Source organism: Epithele typhae, assembly GCF_022376455.1.
Source record: "Epithele typhae strain CBS 203.58 chromosome Unknown BXZ73scaffold_1, whole genome shotgun sequence".
Lineage (NCBI taxonomy): Eukaryota > Fungi > Basidiomycota > Agaricomycetes > Polyporales > Epitheliaceae > Epithele > Epithele typhae.
In genome coordinates this window covers 1,715,568-1,736,467 of record NW_025954192.1, presented here as the reverse complement: position 1 = coordinate 1,736,467, position 20,900 = coordinate 1,715,568, and the positions used below count along the sequence as shown (strand labels likewise).

General features: G+C 60.1%; 6 protein-coding genes across 6 annotated transcripts; 3 read left to right on the top strand and 3 right to left on the bottom strand.

The window, feature by feature from the left end:
• Nucleotides 1-323: 323 nt before the first annotated feature.
• BXZ73DRAFT_95874 (sure-like protein) lies at nucleotides 324-1,863 on the bottom strand (the record flags this gene model as incomplete). Its single annotated transcript, XM_048026927.1, has 11 exons — nucleotides 324-451; nucleotides 506-555; nucleotides 620-699; nucleotides 762-804; nucleotides 931-944; nucleotides 1,001-1,096; nucleotides 1,152-1,323; nucleotides 1,374-1,402; nucleotides 1,462-1,614; nucleotides 1,657-1,702; nucleotides 1,763-1,863. The coding sequence occupies 11 exons, from the start codon at nucleotides 1,861-1,863 to the stop codon at nucleotides 324-326; spliced, it is 912 nt and encodes a 303-aa protein (XP_047884099.1).
• Nucleotides 1,864-3,605: 1,742 nt separating this feature from the next.
• On the top strand, nucleotides 3,606-6,755 carry BXZ73DRAFT_37826 (uncharacterized protein; the record flags this gene model as incomplete). Its single annotated transcript, XM_048018083.1, has 10 exons — nucleotides 3,606-3,913; nucleotides 4,048-4,378; nucleotides 4,435-4,599; nucleotides 4,655-4,775; nucleotides 4,829-4,889; nucleotides 4,945-5,248; nucleotides 5,314-5,564; nucleotides 5,612-5,744; nucleotides 5,800-5,940; nucleotides 5,991-6,755. 10 exons carry the CDS (start codon nucleotides 3,606-3,608, stop codon nucleotides 6,753-6,755), a joined length of 2,580 nt encoding a protein of 859 aa, XP_047884098.1.
• Nucleotides 6,756-7,163: 408 nt separating this feature from the next.
• BXZ73DRAFT_95872 (uncharacterized protein) lies at nucleotides 7,164-8,650 on the bottom strand (the record flags this gene model as incomplete). Its single annotated transcript, XM_048026926.1, has 9 exons — nucleotides 7,164-7,391; nucleotides 7,459-7,473; nucleotides 7,549-7,631; nucleotides 7,699-7,800; nucleotides 7,861-7,992; nucleotides 8,056-8,134; nucleotides 8,188-8,349; nucleotides 8,412-8,527; nucleotides 8,587-8,650. The coding sequence occupies 9 exons, from the start codon at nucleotides 8,648-8,650 to the stop codon at nucleotides 7,164-7,166; spliced, it is 981 nt and encodes a 326-aa protein (XP_047884097.1).
• Nucleotides 8,651-10,075: 1,425 nt separating this feature from the next.
• BXZ73DRAFT_86509 (PLP-dependent transferase) lies at nucleotides 10,076-13,709 on the bottom strand (the record flags this gene model as incomplete). Its single annotated transcript, XM_048024227.1, has 11 exons — nucleotides 10,076-10,733; nucleotides 10,796-11,073; nucleotides 11,141-11,279; nucleotides 11,341-11,726; nucleotides 11,791-11,899; nucleotides 11,966-12,533; nucleotides 12,594-12,943; nucleotides 13,005-13,168; nucleotides 13,226-13,280; nucleotides 13,344-13,495; nucleotides 13,554-13,709. 11 exons carry the CDS (start codon nucleotides 13,707-13,709, stop codon nucleotides 10,076-10,078), a joined length of 3,015 nt encoding a protein of 1,004 aa, XP_047884096.1.
• Nucleotides 13,710-14,666: 957 nt separating this feature from the next.
• On the top strand, nucleotides 14,667-16,847 carry BXZ73DRAFT_95870 (uncharacterized protein; the record flags this gene model as incomplete). The annotated part of the gene is made up of 7 exons (XM_048026925.1): nucleotides 14,667-14,768; nucleotides 14,821-14,946; nucleotides 15,006-15,243; nucleotides 15,512-15,930; nucleotides 15,982-16,041; nucleotides 16,091-16,302; nucleotides 16,355-16,847. 7 exons carry the CDS (start codon nucleotides 14,667-14,669, stop codon nucleotides 16,845-16,847), a joined length of 1,650 nt encoding a protein of 549 aa, XP_047884095.1.
• Nucleotides 16,848-17,887: 1,040 nt separating this feature from the next.
• BXZ73DRAFT_86508 (uncharacterized protein) lies at nucleotides 17,888-18,900 on the top strand (the record flags this gene model as incomplete). The annotated part of the gene is made up of 4 exons (XM_048024226.1): nucleotides 17,888-18,103; nucleotides 18,154-18,315; nucleotides 18,369-18,622; nucleotides 18,669-18,900. 4 exons carry the CDS (start codon nucleotides 17,888-17,890, stop codon nucleotides 18,898-18,900), a joined length of 864 nt encoding a protein of 287 aa, XP_047884094.1.
• Nucleotides 18,901-20,900: the final 2,000 nt, after the last annotated feature.

The following is a 20,900-nucleotide window of genomic DNA, read 5'->3' as shown; positions in this document are numbered from 1 at the left end:
TCCATTCCCTCCACCACATCCGGGCCGGAGCCGGTCCATCACGCCGCCGGAAGCAAGGAAGCAAGGTCGACAGTGGTACACGCAACGATTAACAGCACGCCGCAGAAACACTACTGTCAAGTTTATAAAAGAGATATGTCGCTTTACATGTCGCAAAAGTAGTTTCCTTCTCGAAGGCTCTCCCTCAGATTAATTTACTGACTATCAGAGCAGACGTCATGATCATGATCGCGCGAATCGCCCTCCGAGAGTACTGCACGCAGGGATCTTCATTTTTGTGTGCCTGGAAGTCGTGGTAATCTTGTAAAAGGTCATGGGATGACTCAGTAAGCCGAATTTCCGCGGACGACGTGCTTGAGAGCTTTCTGCAGGGGCACCGCAATGCGCTCGGGAGCATCGTAGTCGACGAGAAGATGCTGACAGCAGTCGCGCAGCCTGCGCTCGTAGGAGTCTCACCTGTAAAACCATAAATCCCATTTTTCAAGGGAATGTCTGAAGAACGCACCAGGGTCATCACGAACGCCGTTAATGTTGGCATTGACACCATTGGCGACCCTGGTGAATAGCTGGTCAGTATGCATTAGGTATCAATCCCACGGCCACTTGCAAATTACTCGACACAGGGAAGCCAGTAGTGTTGTCGATAGTGACCTGGTTCACGGTGGCACCCCCAGTGAGACGAGTGAATACAAAGGGGGGCTATATGACGGTCACTTGTCAGCGCTATTGAGACGGTAGTGACCACTGGCACATCTACTCACAGCGGTGCAGTTGATGCCCGGACCGAACGTGGGTAGATTGACACTGAGTGGAATCAGTACGAAAAACAGTGGTATTCAGAAAGACGTCGTCCAATGCTTACGACATGCCGACACCTAGGGGTAAGAGAGACTGTTCAGAAGCATTGATGCCACTGGCGAGGCCGCGCACAAGGTCGGCGACACCTGCAAGAGTAAAAGCTGGTCAACCATGCTCATGAGCACTGATATATGCATCATACCTTTGCAGCGAGGTTCGCGGGATCGTCAGCCTCGCCTGTGTTCGTTGTGAAGGAGCGGTGAGTGTTGTTGCCGGCTGAGAAGGCGATGGCCGGAATCTGAGACCCTTCGTAAGAACATTCTCCAAAAACAGATAAAAGCACTGCTACCAACCCCTCGCTCTACTGCCAAGTAGGCTGCGCCGATCGTGCCGCTCAGTGTGAAAAGGAACGGCCCATTGTTGTGACCTTCATTGGGACCGGAAACGACAAGATCGATAGGGACGCTGCCAAACTTCTTCGGAGCGACGATATCAATCCCGAATGCAGCCTCCCGTCCCACGGTGCTTATCAGTGTTTGGCCAAGTGGTAGCGGACAGAAGGGAATCGGTCTCACCGCGGCGGCGGGCGTTGCGTTGATATAAACTAAGACGAGAAGTCAGCATCTGACAAGGACGAAAGCTGAATCAGAAAGTGTTGCTCACAGAGGTCGCCGTTTTGCACATCCTGGCCGAAGAACGGTGCGCCGCAGGGACAGTGCCAAATTCAGCGCCGCCCTGTGTGATGTTGGAGGTAGGCAGCACGAAGGTACCGCCCTTGCCGGACTGCTGGACGGCCGGACTAGGGTGCGGAGTGAGCTTAACGAGGTCAGCGAAGGCGATAAATTTTGCTTACGCAACCATGAGGACGTCATGACCATCCGCCTTCAACGCGTCAAAGGTGGCACTAGTGAAATCAATGTGGATTAGTTCACAGAGCCTGTAGAGATGAAGAAAGACGACAAACCGGACATTAGCAGAAGCCCAGCTGTCATCGTTGGTGAGCAGGATGTTCAGACTCGAGACCCGAGACACGAAAGCGAGGAGCGAGAGACTGAGCTTCCACATCCTTGACGTTGAGGAGAGGAGGAAGGCTACAAGTGGAAGGGGAGCAAGCCACAAGGACCAGAGGGCGCGCCCGGAGGCTCATATGTATCCGGAAGGAAAGGGTGGGATCAGGCGCGTTTGGGTAGTAAATGTGTAAACGGCCGCGACTTGCGCAGGATGTCGTCGACCGCAAGGAAAAAGTGGATGCATAGCGAATGGGAAATGGTCGGCGACCCACGTTTGTGCGCTCAGAGTCCAGGTGTCCTCCACGGGATTGCCAAGCCGGACGGACACCTGCGACACCGGGCTGGGAAGACACGACGGGCGGATCCAATGAGTTCACCGCGGGGCCCGGGCTGGTCGATTGACATTCGTGGGTGAGCATTCGAGAAATCATCGTTGCGAGCCCTGGGCGCTGTGGATTCAGGCCATACGCCCAAGCACCCCGTGAGCTGCCGGTTGTCGACAACAAGAGAAGTACTTGCGCACTTGACCAAGTTTACGGACATACACGATATCCAGAGGACAGCGCTGGAGACCTTGCTCGTGGTATAGCGTATAGAATACATCAGAGACGCCCGGAGGAAGAGCTGCCTCCAGCTAGCGCGGGCCCTGTGCACTCCTTGAACCTCACCCACTACCACCCCGAACACGCCAATCAGTCGCGTCGCCTGCCTTCTATCAGCCGCTGTGCTAGCACGTCAATTGATGTCAATGAACAAGATGCTTTTGCCGCTGCGCGTTGTGAGGTGGTTGTGATAGTGGGCCAATCCGCCTCAAGTTGAAGAGTCGAGGAGTCTGAGGTATGCTTCTTCTCCGTTTTCATACCATTGAAGTCTGAAGCCTCGCTCCTCACAAACCAGATTCTTGAGCTCTTTACACCTGCTCTCATACACTGCCTAGTCTAAGACGTCAACGAGTGCTCGATGCTGTCTTACTCTAGACCCTGTAGCCTATCTTGGTCCACAGCTCAATCTGGTTGCCGAGCGGGTTGGCACCCTTTGCCTGGATTGTCGGATTATTGGTTCAGGGAACGCCATTTACCTGTCCAGGTCAACAATAACCTCGGGCGGATATCCCTTTCAATGCAGCAGCGTCATATGCCTAGGTGTGTATGGGGAAATCGTTGTTCGCATCGGTACCGGTACGTCTTTGCTGTTGGTCCCTCTTATGACTCCAAGCTCATGGCAGAGTTATTACCCATAGATCCCTTTCCCGTATGATCATCCTGATACTGTGAGGCGTTGCCGATGCAGAAGACGAAAATTTTCACTGTGGCAGCCGCTGGCGTCTTTGGCCGAGGTCCTGGCAGCACCTGGTCATCTGTGAGCAAAGCATTTGCAACGTGGCTGACACTTGTATACAGACCAGCACTTCTTACTCAGTATCGTTCTCGCCAGTATGTACAATCGAAGGGGGAGGGCTTCGCGCTATGGCGCTTTTAGCGCATGGACTGGCCTTGGGCGCGGAAGTCGGATTACGACGTGGTGTCACAATAGAGCAGAACTTCGAATGCCCATGTTGTTATACACTGGACGTGCTTGCGCGCACGATAGCTTTTGGACATGCGAGAGCGTTGGTAGGATGCTGCTCAGCATCATTGCCCAGCGAAGACGGGAGGCACGCTAGGTTGTTGCCCTTGTCCCTCACCGCCACTGACCACCGACCTCTCGTATACCACTTTGCACGCCCGGAGAGGCGTACCTCCTTCACGCGGTCTCTCGGCTTGCCTTCCATCTCTTGCGCTACCGCACTGCTCAAGAATGGCGTCGGTCGAGAGCGTCCCGGCGTATATGCACCCAGGGGTCTCTGTCTCGCATCCTCCGCACCTGGACGGCGATCCGTCCTTGGCTACGGAAATCCTCCCCGGCCCTCCCCCTCTTGCGTCCCTCCAACAGGCCGCGATGCCGCGGAAAGACAACAAAAACCCTCCAATGGCGTTCTCCTACCTCCCCGGCTCCGACCCAGGGACTACGTACACAACCCACTTCGCAGTGGGCTCTGTTTCCGCAGCGGCACCCTCCAGCCTGGACGGGTCGCGGCGCAACAAGCGGGTCCGTTTGGACAAAGGGTGCGTCCCCCCTGTTTTTCAGAGCAGAGACAGCCGAGCTGATCGCGAGACGACCGTCGCATCTTCCGCCCTTCTCGTTACTTTGCCCCCGCAAAATTACGCCGTCCTCGGGACCCCCCTCCACACGTCGCCAGCGCCGAGGGCAGGTCTCAACGTGCCTCTGCTCGCAGTCTCGCCGCGGTGACGCCTGCGACTGAAGCCATTGTGCTCCAGGAGGCTGGTGCTTCGTCATCGCACCCACTGTCGGAATTTGACCCTGCACTCCTTCCCGCCGACGCCGACGACACCATGCCCTCACGCGCCACCTCCTTTCACGCCGAAGATACCCCTCCGGAATGCGTAGAACCCGGCAAGCGAAGTCGGGCGAAGGCAAACAAGGGAAAAGGGAAGGAGAGGGAGCTTGTGGTGAAGGTGAAGGAGGAGCCGGTCATGATGTCGCTGAGCAACGAGCTGGCATCTCTCGGGGTGAGTGCAACTCGTCCCCCTCCCATGACCACCCCGTCAGACACAACGTGCTGCAGACAAACGAGGACCATTGTTCTGCGTGTCGGTCTCTTGGAGCACTTGTGTACTGTGACGGCTGCCCCAGGGCGTTCCACTGGATTTGTCTCGATCCCCCGATAGAGGCGACGGACATACCCGAGGGGGAATCTCGATGGTTCTGCCCGGCGTGCACCTTGGAGAAGGTATGCTCCCACCTTTTCCCCGCTCCCTTATCGTTCACCCTTCGCCTCGAAACAGAAGCCCCCACCCAAGCCGCAGCCTTCTCTCAAATTCATGGCCCCTTTAGTTAATGAGCTAGCAACTAAGATACCCACTGAGTTCCAGTTGCCTCAGGACGTTCGAACATTCTTTAAAGACGGTAAGCCTCCGCACTCGCTCCTGTGGTCCTCCCAATGACATTTTGGGGTTCAGTGGGAACTGGTGCGAAAGGTGCATATCTGGACACCTCAGAGGTGAAAGCTGCGCGTTTCAAGTGAGTATGACTCGACACCGATATCGTGCCACCCTCACCCCAAGGTTACCCCCAGCCGCCTCGGTCAACTCGAGGATCGCGATCCGTACCGATTAAAGGATCGCAATGGGGACCCAGTGCTATGTTTTCGCTGTGGAGCCTCAGCATTGCCCCCAGGTATGACGGCTGAGTCTCCAACCGCCAAGCGCACAAGGCGGTCCATCTCAACCAATGTCAACAACTATGAGACCGGTCGGGCCATCATATCCTGCGACTACTGCCACCTCCACTGGCATCTTGACTGTACCGATCCGCCGTTGATCACAATGCCGGTCTGGTCGAAGAAGTGGATGTGTCCCAACCACGCCGAGCATGTTCTGGTGCGCGTCCTATCGGCTTTCGTTGGCTGGCGCGGCCGTAGCTTACGTCTATTACATCCTCATAGCAACCCAAACACCGCATTCCTCGAGCCAACGCGACGCCTATCGATATTACGAAGCCTCGGCAGAAGAATAACGGCAATATCGAGATCATACAGGCGGAAACGGCTCCTCCCACCGGCGTCGTCCCACCGAAGGTCAATGTTGACGAAGTTCTGATCAATGGCCGACGATATCGTGTCCCTGAAAGGATCATTACGCTCGACTTCTGGGACAAAGTTAAGCGTAATCGTTCAGACGGTTCAGGGGTCGATATGTGAGTCCTGGATTACACCGCTAGATCAGTATCTGACTTCGTTTCAGGGGCGAGGTTGAGATTTCAAGTTCAATGTCTTCACCATTGACATCCTTGTCGTCACTCGACGATCAGGACAGCATACCCCCGTTCTCCATGGAACCTGCGTTATTCAACACAGACGATCTCAGGATCGCACAGGTGAATCCTTCTTGTTTCGTGTCGTTTGCGTACGAGCTAACGAGAAATATGCTAGATGTTGTGCGGCATGCGCTTGCAAGGTTCCTCATCCACTTCCAGTGCTCCTCTCAAGTCCGCCCCCGCAACCAACGGGACACATCGTGAAAGCCGTAAGCACATCAAGACAGAGTCCCAGGAGACGTCTCTGAGTGTGAGTGTCTCATAGCATTTTTCGGCACGTTCGTCACCAACGTCATCCGCCCACAGACCCACACTGACAAACGGCGCAAGACGGAAACTGGCCCCTCCTCCCGCCGCGCAGGAGCTTCCCGCACGGCCGCCGCGCGGGCGGCGAAAGCCTCGAAACGCTCCACTCGCGACGATGATTCGACCCCGGGCGCCGACTTCGACTACGTACCCTCCATTTCCTCCGGCAAACGTCCCAACGCCCGCCGCGCCGCTGCCCGCCCTCCCGCACCCGCACCCGTGCAGGCCGCCTCAAGCGCCGAGGCCGACGTCGTCGAGGTCCCGCGCCCCGCCTCTGCGGTGTCGACGTCGACGCGTCCGCGGCGCACACGCCAGCCCACACGACGGCTCGGCACTCCGCCGCTTGTGATCAAGCCCGACCCGGACGCCCCCGCGCCGAACGCGCTCATGCTCCCCCCCGCGCCAAAGGCGTCCGCATCCACGCTGCGGAAAAAGGCGAGCATGTCCGCCGCGTCCGCCGCCGCCAAGCCGGCGACCCCAACCTCCGCGTCCGCCAACGGGGAGCTCAAGCCGCCGTCGGCGACGCCGACGCTCAAGATCCGCCTCCCGCGCATCGGCGCGTTCTCGCCCCAGACCGTGGCGCCGACGGCGGCAGCCGTCGAGGCCGCGAAGGCGTCGCCGACCAAGGCGCCCGCCGCCGCTTCGACCGTCGCCGCGGCGGGGGGCAGCAGCCTGCGCCCGCGGCGGTCGCTCCGCCGGCAGGCGTCGGTGCCCACCTCCCTGACCTCGTCAGCGCTGTCGACGAGCCCGTTCGAGTCCTCCTGACCCGTCGCGCTCGCACCCCATACGTACATATCGTTATTGTATCGACTCTCGTCCGTCTCTCCGTTCAGCCTCCCGCCGGTCCGCAGGAATGTATTACGTTCAGTTCAAAGCAGGCTCCGGCCGCGCGTTAATGTTGTCTGTGGGCTCTGTCGCATTAATGGGATATACGGTAGGCAGCATCCGTTCCTTCGCCGTCGCTTTCGGGTGCTCTCGCAGGGCTGCCGGCCTTCGCCGCAGTAGGTGATCCATGTCCTCCGTTCCATAATATAGAGTACACTACGTAAATGCAAGTACAGGGCTGCGTAATAGTCGTGACAGGGCAACACTCTCCAGCGGGTATACAAGCGACGACGCCCCGGGCCCCAACGGCGCACATATCGCCACAGCCGCGCGCGGGACGAGCAACAACTACACCGCCTCGCCGACCTTGACGGGCTCGTCGTCGCGGTGCGCGGTGCTCGCGGGCATGGACAGCCGGTCGGGGTCGAACGTCCCGCTCTCCGCGCGGCTCACGCTGGGCGAGTACCGGCTGTCGTTCACGGTGGCGAATCGGATGTGGGTCGACATCACGGTCGTGCTCGGGTCCGACCGGGCGGCGGCGCTGGTGCGGACCATGAGCATGGTATAGGTGAGTGCCTGTGCGTGGCGTCGGAGTGCGTCAGGTGCGTCCGGAAAGGATCGGTGCTGGTGCGCGAGGGCTTACGTTTACGGCGGGGAGCTGCAGGACGGAGGAAGGAAGGACGGTCGGACGGTCAACAAAAGCGGAGGGCATGTCGCGGGGAGGACGACGCACCACTTGAAGGAAGATGAAGAACGCGTTCGACTGGATGAGGTCGGTGACGATGAGCGCGAGGAGGTTCGCGCAGTATATCGCGGCTGGCGGGCGAGACCGTGTTCAGCACGGGCTCCCTCGGAGGACACGGGGCGCCGCACGCGAACGTACCGGTTTCGATGACGAGCGAGATGACGGAGGAGAGCGGGCTGGCGCCGTGCGTGTGCCTCGACGTCTTTCTCGTCACGCACCTGATTTTCCAGGAAATCAGGGCTGGGATTCAGGAGAGTGGCGGTCAGGCGCGTGGTTAGGGAGCGTCTGCGCCGCACTGACCGGCACAGAGGATGTTGAGGGCGAAGGTGAGGATGAAGAAGTACTTGACGCGGATGGACACTTCGGCGGCCAGGATTCCTACGGATACGGTGCCGGTCTGGAACTCGGTCCATACCGACCATGCGCTGAGCGCTGTGCATGTGATGGGTCAGTGGTCAAACCTCGGGCTGCATGCGGCACGAGCCTGGTACGTACCGTAAGAGGCCAGAAGGAGGCCGACGGTGAAGAAGGCGACGATGAGGTTGTAATCACAGACCACGAGCGTGCGGTGCACCTATAACGAAGCAGAGTGAGAAGCGGAATGAGGTGAATGGGCACGAAGCGCACGATTATGAGGTCGGAGAACATGGCGAGGGCGGCAGTGAAGACGCCCTTGGCAAGGTTGACGTGAGAGCCGATGTCGATAATCACGGCATGCGGATTCGCAAAGCTCTCTCCGGGAGGCACGCTGAACGCAGTATAACCGAGGACGAGCTGCGTCCAGGAGTCCTGAGAGGAGGGAGAGAGGTGAGCAGATGATCCGGTTCATCAGGCCAGGCACAGGGACTCACGGCCATCGCGAGGACGAAGATGATGGCGCACGAGAGCGGGAGCCAGAGCGACGCCCCTGCGCGCCATTTTCGGCGGAGAACGAGGACGGACTGTGGGAGATAAGCAATGTAGACACCTGGAGCGGTGCAAATGGGTCAACTTGGAAGCGGGCGCTGCTGAGGGCGGGCGACGGACCTGTGGCAAGGGTGTCAGCGAGGAGGCCGATGAGATGGGCGTTCTCGGACGAGAGGCCCTCCATGGCACGGGCGGGAGGGGCACGTCCGCGGGGAGCGTGCGAGCGTGCGCCGTGCACGGAGGAGGACGGCGGGGGTGGGGCGGGAGGGGAGTCGTGCAGGTCGACATGGAGAGCTTATAGGCACGGACGAGCCAGGAACAACACAGGCTCGCAGCCGGAGTGCGGGCCCGCAAGAGCCATGGGAAACTGGTGCTGAGAAGCATGATGCAGGCTGTGGGCGAGAAGCACTCACCCAGGGAGCCGACTCCGGCCATCGCGCAGACGGCTGCGTGTGGTGGCACGCGGCGAGCTACCATCATCACGACCCAGTTCGGACAGGCAGCGCCAACCGATGTTCATGCGTCCTCGTCGCCTGCACCGATAGTCTTCAATTCGATAGACCATTTATTGCTTCTCTCCTACTTCTGCCTGGGCGATTGGAGATATGCGTGTAGTCGTTGAAAGAGTGAACGGACCCTAGTGTTCGGACAATTCTCCGTACGTCGTCACAGACGCAGTCACGGCGCTCAGCTGTAGCCGATGTCAGAACCTGTCGTAAGAGAGCCGTTGCCGAGCCAAATCGAGTAGGGCGCTGAGACGTGACGCACAAGCGCTGGATTACTGTCACGCCTTAAGAGCTCAATTCTGTACTGTCGACGCCCACGAGGGCGCATTCTCTCGGAGAATTTGGAAGAAGCTTTCAAAGTACGCAAGAATTACATTCCCAAAATTCCAAGGGGAGCGCTGAGATAGGTGTTTCAGCCGAGACCCATCAAAGGTGGACTTCTCCCAGTGAGGCGAGTGCATCCTTGAGATCGGACGCAGCTTGGTCTGGGGGGACGCAAAACTGCGAACACAGATGTGTGAGAAGCTATCCTAGCTAAATCTAAAATTTCATGATTATCGGTGGAGGTACCGGAGCGCAATTCGCGTTTGTCCGAACACTAGGGTCTGTCCACCGGGCGGATACCGCATTGTGGATGAGAGCATGAGCGAGTTGATGAGTGAGACTGGTCAGTGTTGAGCCGTATGTTGGAAGATGACGGTCACATGACCAATGACCAGCTTGATGCTGATCCTACGCGCGATCGGTTCGGTCTTTCCACAAACAGGTGCTGTTGAGGGCGGAGCGAGCGTCGCGGGTCGTGGGATGGCGACCATTGCGATGCGGGACGTGGCAGAGCCTTAGATATCCTCGATGATGTTGTGGTGGTAGTTGACCGGGAGAGGGAGGGTGTTTAGAGCGGGAAATGCTTTAATTTGCATCATTGCTACATTGCATAGAACACATGCATCGCAAGAATCGTACACCTTGGTAACCGTTCGCCCTACCCCGTCTGCACGGCTCAGCACCCACCATGGTGCCGCCGCGCCTGCCACAGTCGCCGTAGCCAGTCACTTCCCAGCGGCCGCTGTAGTCGCCGCGACCGCCACAACCGCCATGCCCCCTCAGTCGCCGCGGCCCTTGCCGCGGCCCTTGTGTCCCGCCCGGGGAGGCGGAGGGGCACCGTCCACGCGGGCGACGCGGAGATGGTTCTTAACCGCGTCCGTCCACTGCTGCTTCTGCGGCCGCGCGAACCTCGACGTGGCCGCCGACGAGAGCGCCCTCCCGCTAGGCGCCGCCGCGTCCTCCAGCTCGTTCAACGCCACGCCGTCGTAGAACACCGCGGCGCCCAGCCCGAGCGTGCCCTCCGCGATCTTGCTCCCGCCCTGCGCGAGCCCGGGCCCGTGCGCCGCCGCGCCGTTCGGGTCCTCGAACACCTCGACGGCGAACGTCGCGCCGGGCACGAAGACCGTGTTGCCCGTGCCGAACGGCTGCATGGCCGCCTCGGGGCGGGCGGCGTGCGCGATCACGCCGCGGGCGAGCTGCTCGGCGGTGAGCGCCGGCTGGACGCTGAGGGCGACCGGGTCGAGGGCCGTGATCTGCGCGTTCGGGGCGCGGACGAGGATGTGGTCCACGTAGATCTGCTCTGGGGTGCCGTAGAGGTAGAACGGGGTGTAGGACGCGGGGTACGCGCCGTCGCGGTAGCGTGAGTTGAGGGGCCGGTTCTTGAGCACGTCGGTGATTGTGAGCGTGACGAGGATAGCGTCCCCGGTCGTCGGGACACTGGCCGTGCAGAGAGTATCAGCGGCGGTGACATGCGGTGCTTGGAGAGGATGTCAGCGTACCCTTGCGGCTCCACGGTACCCTCCACCTCCATCTTGGTGAGGATGTCTTCGATGGTAGTCTCCACACTGTTGAACTGGAAGTAGGCATCGGGGTAAAGGGCCCGCGCCTGCTTGTATTGCTCGCGCCCGGCGTCGTCGGCGAACGTCGTGCGCACGATCAGCTGCTGGCGACCATTCGCGTGGTAGAAGTTGGGGCGGTAGACGAGGTATGGGTCGTCCTCGCCCTGCATGAGGAAGCTGTGCACCTGGTTCGAGACGGTGTTGCGCGCCACGACGTTCTAGAGAGGTGGTCGACGATCCTGGTTAACCCCTGCAACGATCACAAGAACGGATGATTGGGAATACCTTGGTCTCTTCCTCGAGGACGCCTTGGAAAATGTCGGCGAGTTTCTGAACAAAGTCTCCGGCGCTCTGGAAGGGCGACATGACCACGTTGCGCAGGAGGAACAAGTCCTGCCCGGACTCCGTCTCGAGACCAAGTCGGCTGATGCGAAGCACGACGTCAGACCCCATGAATTGAAACACCGGACACGCGACACTCGTACCGTTGGAAGTCCACGACGCACTCCCCGTAGTCCTCCAGCGCGAACGTCGTCGCCGTCAGGAACAACGGCACGGTCTTCGGGTCGATGTGTGGGCGCGTGATCGAGAGCCGGTCGAAGACGCGCTTGTTGAGGTAGTTGGCCTCCTCGACGTCGTCGTTCACCCGGCCGTCAATGCGGAAGTTGCACGCGAACGCGTTGATGTTGAGGTCCGAGCCGAGCGTGCACAAACACTGGAACGCCACCTTGTCCGCCACGATCTCCTCGTTCGTCTTGCCGAAGATGCGCTCGCGGATGAACTGCTTCTCGCTTGGATCCTTGAGCGCGTTGAACGGCTCGACGATGAAGGGGGTCTCGTCGTCGGACATGGCGGACCAGTGCGAGGCGAACTGCGTGAAGAGGAAGATTAGGTGAGCGACGAGACGTGAACGTGTCGGAAACAGGATGGCCTACTCGGCGGCAGGTGAAAGTGGCCTCTCCCAGGAGCGCACCGTGGCCATTCTTGTGAAGGCCTGTGATGGTGTTGTGGAGGTAGCAGGCAACCGCGGGCGCCCCAGGCTTGCTGGTAATCGCGGAGGTCCAAGATGAGCATGCATTCACATTAAAATGCGCGCAGAGGACGTCTCACCTGCCCTCGATGCCGTAGATCCCGATGCTCTCGCCCTCCGTGTTCTGCGCGAGGTATGGCGCCGACCACGTGAGCAAGTACCGCATCCGCCCGTCCTTGTAGCACAATCCGCCAGCAGGGTACGGGACGTACCCCGCCTTGTGCGGGTCGATCGTGATCGAGTCCGCCCCGCAGAGCGCCTCGAACTGGGTGATGCTGCTCCGCCGCATCGTCATGCTCGGCACGAACTCGCGTGGCGGGTCCTCCCTCGGGGTGCCCTCCATAGGCTCGTGCCCCGCCAGCGGCGGCTCGTCGCGGATCATGGACGCGAAGTACCCGCCCCAGGCGGCGTCTGCGTGCACGATGAAGGAGAGCCCCTTCGCCGCGAACTCATCCCGGAGCTTAACCATCTCGTCGAGCGGGTCTACGGCGCCCTCCTCAGTCGAGCCGATCACGGCGACGATCGAGTAGACGGCACGCTTCGTGTCGAGACACTCTTGGAGTAGTGTGCGGAGCGAGGAGATGTTCATGCGAGCATTGGTGTCGACGGGTACGTTGGCGCAGTTCTTGGAGCCGATACCGACCAAAGCTGGGGAGCGAAGTCGTGAACCTGAGACCCAAGTATCGGACATGCAGAAGGGGTACTTACCGGCAGCCTTGGGCCAGGAGTAGTGCTTCGTGCTAGGGACCAAGTACAACGGCTCATCGGTGATCTTGTAGATCTCCCTGAGCTCCTCCTTGCCTGCCGTTTGAACGAGGTACGGTGAGAGCGCGGCTGTGAGGAAGTCTGACGTGATGCTGTACTGGTTCTGAAGGTCGTCCGGGAGACCGAGGATGACACTCGGGGAGAGGTTGAGTAGTTGCCACGCATCGAGATCGCGGAAGAGCTCGTCCGTGCCGGGGATCTTGAAGTCATCGGCGATGAACCCGAGCGGCTTGTCGCCCTGCGTCATCGCAGCGTGAAGCGAGAGTGGGTAGAACTTGAGGTTCCGTGCTGCCCTGAGGACATGGCACAGCGGGTGAGAATCTGGCATGCGCCGTAAATAAGGATGCGACTTACCACATGGACTCCATGTTGGCGAGCGTGCCATCCGCTGCGATATGGCCCCACGGTTCGGGCTCGCCTGGCTCGATGTTCTCGGTTTTGTATCCCAGCATCGCGGACAGCTGCTTCCCCACTTCGAGCTCGATGACGGTCGTGATGGGGCTCGCTTCGTACGCCACCTAACATCCTCATGACTAGTGAGGATCGCCGTCTTTGGAATATGGCGATGCACTCACGTTGTTGGGGTTAAACAAGATGGTGATCATCCATCCGAGAATCGAAGGCATTGACCTGTGAGACGTAAGCGGATCAGGAAGCGCCCCATCCAGCAGAACGTTGAACCGAATAACTTACGTCTCCATGTCCATGTGGCCCATGTACCGTCCTGAAAAGAACGGGACGGACCAGCCGTTGAGGCCCTCGGTGACGAGTCTGATGTGGGTGCGGAGCTTGTCGACGGCGAGCTCGAACTCGGACGACGCTTTGATCGCACTGGTGATAAATTCCTGTAAGAGTGATACAGTGAGCCAAAGGCGATGGACCGCAGCGCGGATGTATACTCGCCCCATCTTCGGGGTGATATTCCTTGCGTGTATTGGCGTGCATATCGAGGGCCCCCTCGAAGAGCTCCTTGAGGAGGTCGAAGTTCTCGGCGCGGGGGCCGAGGAACCATGCCGACACTTTTTCGTGGAAATGGGGGTCCTGGACTGACCGCTGCATGACAGTGGGGAGAGACAGAGACGAAAATCAGAGAAAAGGTGAGAGCAGGGTCGCTGGAGAGAGGGGCGGAGAGACTAGTTCTTATATACGCATTACCAAGTGGTGTGGGGTCGCTGCACTAGTCAACCATCCCACGTGCGTCATGTCAGGAAGGTTTGCGAGGAAGATAGGTCGGAGCCATGCGGACGTACAAAGGCACGATATCCACTGAAGGGAAGGCATGCGTTAGGGAAACACCTAGTTCTTTCTAGTCGTCTGAGGGCGGAGGTGTGCCTCGCATTGGCAGTGCACGCATGGCAGAAGTCTACAGGAGACCATCCTCTCGATCCTTTCGCCCGAAGTGCTAACGGTGATCTCTGGCGTATCTTGACAGTGTTCGGCTCTGTGCATGAGCGGAGATGTGTTTGAATCGTCCTTTGTACGCAAAGTTAGTCAGGAGAGCACCAGATGAAGCGGGGTCCTGAATGCCAAGCAGTGGCAAGGGGTCACCGGTTCACCTACGACAAGGAAGGGGCGGGGAGTGAGCGCAGGTGGAGACCGTCTCCAACTCACCTGTAGCTGACGTGAAGACCGGATAGCTCGGGGAGCATATGAAGCAGTTATGGCACGTGCCAGAGTTGTTGACCATCTCGTCACCAGCGGGGTAAAAGCCGCAAGCGCTGCCCGTGATCGTCGTACAATGTACTGACGGCCGACGCGACTGACTCCCCTGTCACTAGTCTCATGACTGGTTGTGACGGAAGCACGAAGCCCCATAAAACAGTCGCAGAAGGCTTTCGTCGGTGCTGTTACGGGGGCTTCGACTCAGGCTCGCTGTCGGCGGCGGCGGCGTGCCATCTGGAGTTCCGAACGGGAAGAGAGGCGGCGATGAAAGAGACGCCGGGAAGCGTCTCTCAGGCCCAGGCCTTGGGCGCACAGTCTCTCATTCCCACGGCGCCCTGGCTGGTCTCTCCCCTCATGGACAACGCATCGACGTACCATGTCAAACCAAACGGTGTGGGGTTCGCACCGGACTGCCAGCGCGTTGCCCTCCCAGGCTTCGAGTTGTGGATGAACTACGTGATTCACAACTTTCATTCGCGTCATGCATCTCACACCGACTCCTCCGCAGATCGAGAACGTGCATGTCGTTCCGCAGTGCATAGACCCATCCCGATTTTGTGCCGCGCTCGCGCTCAGTCTGCAGGTCTTCCGCCACGCTGCTGGCCAGTTGCACCGGAATGACGGTGAATGGGAGGTACTGCTCTCCGCCGTGGCAGCTTCACAGCCCACCGACTGAGCCCCCCCCTCACTCAGATCCTACTCACCGACTCTCCCGTTCCGGTCGAGGTCGAGCGCATTGATGCCAACGCGATCCGGGTCGGAGATGACACAGAGGCCGTCGACTGGGTGATCCAGCCGAATCTCAAGCGCTTCTATGCCCACCGCGACGCCAGCTCATCGTCTTCCACGCACACCGCCCCGCTGCTCTACGCGAAGCTCACTCTTTCCCGCTCTGATACCGCTATCGGCGTGTCTTGGCATCACACACTTGGTGCGCATCTGCTCCATCATTGCATTGAACGCATTCTCGTAGGGTCCCAGACGACGAGAGAATCAGAGCGGTGGGATGCGGTCCCGCCAACACATCTCAACTCAGACAATTGCATGGCGGCATAATCGCGGATTGGGGCTCAACTCGCTGACTTACTTCAAACCTTGATCCCGACCGTTGTTCATCCCCTTGCCCGTCGTCTGGGGTCCTGTCCTCGCGCGCCCCACTGGGCGTTCATACCGCTCACTCGACGCTCGTTTCTGCCCAGGCGATGCCTCCGTCCTGCTGCACTTCATGCAATCGCTATCGCATCACTATTCAAACCCTGGCAAGACCCTCGGACCCACAGTACCGACGTTCACAAAGCGAGCGTTCCCGCGACCAACGAAGTCTCTTATCCACGAGTACACCCCTCTCATACCGCACCTAGCCCAGACCTGCCCCGAGGCGGAGCTCGGGGCTGTTTACGGAGCGATGAGCCATGGAACATCGCGGGTCGCGTTCCGCATCACGCTTGACCGGCTAGAGAGGCTGCGCAGCCGTGTCGTGGCGGCTCTGGCCAGTCACCATCACAGTGAAGGCGAGCAACTCAAACCGTCACGTCATGACTGCCTGATCGCGTTCATCGTCGGGGTGCTCAATAGGCATCTTCACGTGCCCATAACCACCGTCACAAACGTTGCGAGTGTACGTCGACTGCACCATTCCAATCCCCCATACTCAAGTCGGGTTTCACAGTATCGTAGCGTGCCAGGAGTGGTCCACCACTCTGCGGTGGCAGGTAACGCAATATGCATCGTAAGACCCCGCCCTTTCTTTCACCTTCTCCATCCTTATCCCTTCGCAGATCCCGACCACGCTGGACCCCTCCACGGCGAGTGGTACATTGGCTGACAACGCCCACCGCCTGCGCGCGAGCCTCACGACCGCGCGCACCCCCGCTTTCGTCGAAGCCTACATGTCCGTCGCGTCCAACCTCATGCACACCGCCGTCAACTCCGGGCGTGCCTGGTGGTTCGCTGCTCCGCCCGGGCGCGCCTCCGTCAACTCCAACGCCGCGTACGTTACCGCTGCCACCCTTCCCCCGCCTTCTGAACCGGTTGCCCCCCAGGCTCGCATGGCACTCCGTGCACTTCGGCTGCCCCGGCCGCGCCCGATTCTACACCAGCGGGACGAACGACCGCTACATCAGAGTCTTCCGCTCGAACCCAGACCCTCCAAGCGCCCCGCAGACGCCCGCCGCAGACCGCGTTCTCTGTCCATCGTCGACACCGACAGAACCCGCGGAAGCTCTCGAAGGCGCGGCGCCACCGCGGCCAGACGACCGGGACCCCGGCTCGCAAGGGTGCGTGACGGCATTCGGTTTCGCGCGCCTCGAGACTACCCGTCGACTGAGTCGTGCCGGCACGCACAGGCGCGCCGTTCTCACAGCTGCCGCCGACGTGACTGTAGACGGCCCTGGGCCGCGCAGCGCCGGGACGACGACGACGGACTCGCTCGACGTGGTCTTCGCCGTCGCGAGCGGGGTGCGCGCCGCCGTGTCGGGGGCCATCGCGGCCGAGCTCGCCGCGCCCGACTTCCCGGACTCCCTCCCGGGTCTGTGATACTTACCCTCGCGGCGAGTCTGTGAGCGAGACGAGATGAACGTGGTCGGTATAAGACGCGGCTTCGATTGGTGCACTGGTGCCTGGGAGGGGGGGGGGGCAATGATTCGAATCATTGCCATGTTCGCGGTCCACAAGCAACCAGACGAGGCAAGACGTGGCGGCGGCCGAAGCGCTTTGCGGGGATCACAGAGAAGGCGGAAGCCTGAAGGGCAGAAGAGCGCGGGCGTAAGGTGGCCGCCCGCGTCCGTAACTTCCTGTGCGCCTGGGATTCTACTGGTCCTGTGTTGGGAGAGGGGTGCCTGCGGGCGTCGCGGGCACGAGTTCTCGGTTTGAATGGGTTCGAATGCCGTTGGGGTGCTGGGGTCAGGGTGCGCACACGTTCAGATGGTCAACTTACGATACTTCGCACTGGTTCCATTAGAAGGCCGAGCGCGCAGCGTCGAGGAGATAAGATGGGTGGGCTTCATCTTCGAGACCCTCCCGGACGCGGACAATGGCGTTGCACAACGGCGTCAAGACCGTGCAGTGCTTCCAACAACTTGGCATCCTCCTCCAACAGAAGTAGTACTGTGCGCCCCCCTAGCCTGACCGACGAATCACAGCTCATCCCCCTCGCATACAGCACCCTCCGATGGAACCACGCCCTTTTCGAAGTACTCCCGAATGTGAAGGGCAGTAAAACCGATGGCACAGAGGACGAGTAGTGCCCGTGTGTGGACCACCATCCCCGCGGCGCCTGGGTACTACTATTCTATTTACTGCCCCGCACGAGCTCCGCATCCCGAGGCGGGCACACTTGGGCGGAGCGCGGCTGCACGAACAGCAGCGGGTTCACCGTGCCATTCGGCGCAGCTTCCACGCCGCGCAAGTACTGGAGGCACTCGTAAGTCAAGTAGTGCGCCCAGAAAGGCCCTGCCCGCGATCGCCGCTGCTCGCGCGGAGTGCGAAACTTTGATTCGGAGCTGGACCTCTAGCAGCCAGCCAGGGGCCAGGGGCCATCGTCCCTCTTCTAACGTTTTAACTCTGCGTCATCCGGCATGCCTACACTCTCGAGCTTTACGCTTCCTCTCGACGCAGTACCTCCTGGCTTTGACCCCGGGACAGAGGCTCTCACCGATGGTTCCAACACCGCGGCGTTCGATACGGGGCTCGATAGACGCGACGTATTCCTGGGAGTCCGGCGCTGCGTAGTCTGCGGAACCACGATATCGTTGCAACACGCCCGTATAATTCCCAGGATCGAAGCCGACACTGTGAGTAGCTGAGGATCGGATCCGTCATCAATACCAACAACTCTCTATAGTGGATGGAGCTCAACGAGCACCAATGGCTCCCTGAAAATGCGAAAAGGTCAGTCAAGCATGAGGCGCGCAACGGCATCACCCTGTGCGCAACCCACCACGTCAGTTTCGACCGGCATGATTTCTTTATACGCTTTTTCCCCGGCCCCGATGGCGATATGCGGGTGTGTTGGATTTTTATCTTCGTCCTATGCCCCCGCCAATGGTGTCGACATAGGGCGCTCGCTTCGTCTTCGTCAACTATGCTGAAAAGATCGATTACGAGCCTTTTCACTACAAGGCCATCGCCCTCGACCCCGCGGACCGGTACTCCCCCATCCCGGCCCTGTTCATCATCCACGAATCGCGCGTCCGTGGCCGCCACCCGTTCCACAACCCTACCCCAGACTGCCCCGGCGACACCATCGAGTGGGCAGCCTGGATCCTGCCAGTGGCGCGTTGCGTACCGACGGTGGACTGGCAGGCCATTTCGTCCGCTCCGGTCCGTCACGCACCTCTCGCCGTGCCCCGCGCGCAGCACGGCTACCAGCCCCATGGCCTCCCCACCCTCGGGCGGTGTGTCCGAGTCCTCAACGAGCCGTCCCCTCCCCCACATCAACGACGCGCTTGCGGACATTCTAGCAGCGCAGCGCAAGATGCCTACGTGGCGCGCGTGCGTGGCCGAGAACACGAGCTGGGATGGGACGGCCGACGAGAACGTCCAGAAGTATGTAGCGACTGTAGGCCTCGAAGGCTCCGACGCCCAGTAGGTCCCCTGTCTGAGACGGCTACGAGAAGCCGCGAATGGGTCGCTACGTCGCTGCAGTTGTTGTTCCCGTTCAATGTCAATGTATCATAGGTCCGGAACACGCACTATTGACCTGAAATTGTCGGCGGGCTCACGAAGGGTCCGTCGCCTGCGCACCTCTCCGGCGAGCGCGATGGGCAGCGGTCGGCGCTCGACGGGGTCGAGGACGCGCTCATGACGCGCTTTGATCGCTTCGGGCTGCATTCGAGGGGTCCGGCTTGGTAGCAGTAGTCGGAACAGTGGCTTCTACGTCGACGAGGTTCCCGCTCCAGTGCTCGCACTCAAGGGTAGCCCTCGGTGTTCAAAACGCCATCGGGTACGAGCCCCATCCTCTATATATCCCAATCAAACACTTCGGGTGTGACTTTAGGTCTAATCTCTGGGAAGGGAAGGGTGGCTGTCGCCGCGACTAGGAATACTACTAGCTTGACGCGTTTCGTGCCGTGGCCTCAAGCTGCGGGCCCGGAAAGGGTACACTTCGGAAGCGCAAGACTTTCCCCCGAGGTAATCGCGTGTAATAATCGTGGGAATATAAGGGAACAAAGTTCACTGATCGTAGCCGCCTTTCATTACGTACCATTGATATCGTCTTGATCACTGGGGGCTAACAGAGCCTGATCCCGCTGTGCCCTCCATCTCGAATGATTCGTCCTTCCTTCGTCCGACATGGTCTTCGAGGTCTTCGCTGTCGCGAGCGGGGTGCGCGCTGTTATGTCGGCGACCATCGCGGGCGAGCTCGCCGCGTCTGTGATACCCTCATGTTGCGGTTTGAGCTCTTGGGGCGCACGAAGCGAGATTTGGATCTGGAAGATGCGCGTGCTACATACTTGGTCCGAACGGAGCACGAGTGCTTCCCCGGAGTCTGGCGGGGCTTATGCGTACAGTCTACTCAATTCTCAGCTCGAGAGGCGAGCAAGCTAGAGCAGCTCGCGCGCTGATTCGAGTGATCAATGATGCCCGCGCCCCGACGCTGGTGCAGCATCTGGCGCAGGCTCATGACTGATGGTCGCGTCCGAAGAGGAGGGAATGTGTTGGAATCAAGAAGAGCAGAAGTGTGCGGGCGCAAGGCGGCCGCGGAAAGGCTGCTTGTCATTTGTGCGCCCACGGAATTCGACTTCTGGTCCCGTTGCGGTGCCTGCCTCGCGGGCACGAGCTCTCGGTTTGAATACCGTTAGGCTGTTGGGGTCAGGGTGCGCAGATGTTCAGATGGTGCGGGAGTCCGATCGGGGCAATTCGCGGTCGGCTTGCGATTGCCCTGGTTCCCTGGGAAAGCCAAGTGCGCAGCGTCAAGGAGATAAGATGAGCGGTCGAGCACACCTCTGAAAGTCTCTGGAACCCTGCCGGAGGCGGACGACGGCGTCGCGCCGACAGTACTCACTCCACATGCATCTGCGGTCGAAACGAGAGCGATGTCGACGACGATGGAGGCGCTGCTGAGATGGGCATCAGTGGGTGGTTGCACTGGCGATCATGGGAGGGCGGGGGAAGCGACGTGCGCGCAAAATCTGCCCACGATGCCACCGCAACTGGGAAGAGAAGAGCGGAAGGCGAGCATGAGGGGCGCGTCGACCACCCACTCCGCCGCACCCACGACGGGGCTTCTGGCGACGACGTTCGTGGCTTCCAGCAGTGCCAGGCGACGTAAATCTCGTGACAGAGGGTGAGAGTATGCAGGAAGAGGGGGCGAAGGCGTTCGGGAGTAAGAATGGGAGCTGCACTGATACACGACCGGATGGTGACACGAGAGACCAAACACATGGGGGAAAGGAAGTCGAGGGCGCCGCGTGCGATGTCGAGGACGGGGCTCGGGCGCCTGCACGCGGGCTGCCGACGCCACGAAGGCGCCGAACATTGACCTGCTTCTCTCCGCCCACCGTGCGGCCGGCCGTGCGCCGCGCGGTGCGCTCCCACCGGACGACGGCGGGCAGGGCAGAGATCAGAGAAGTCGGCTGCGCGCGCGCT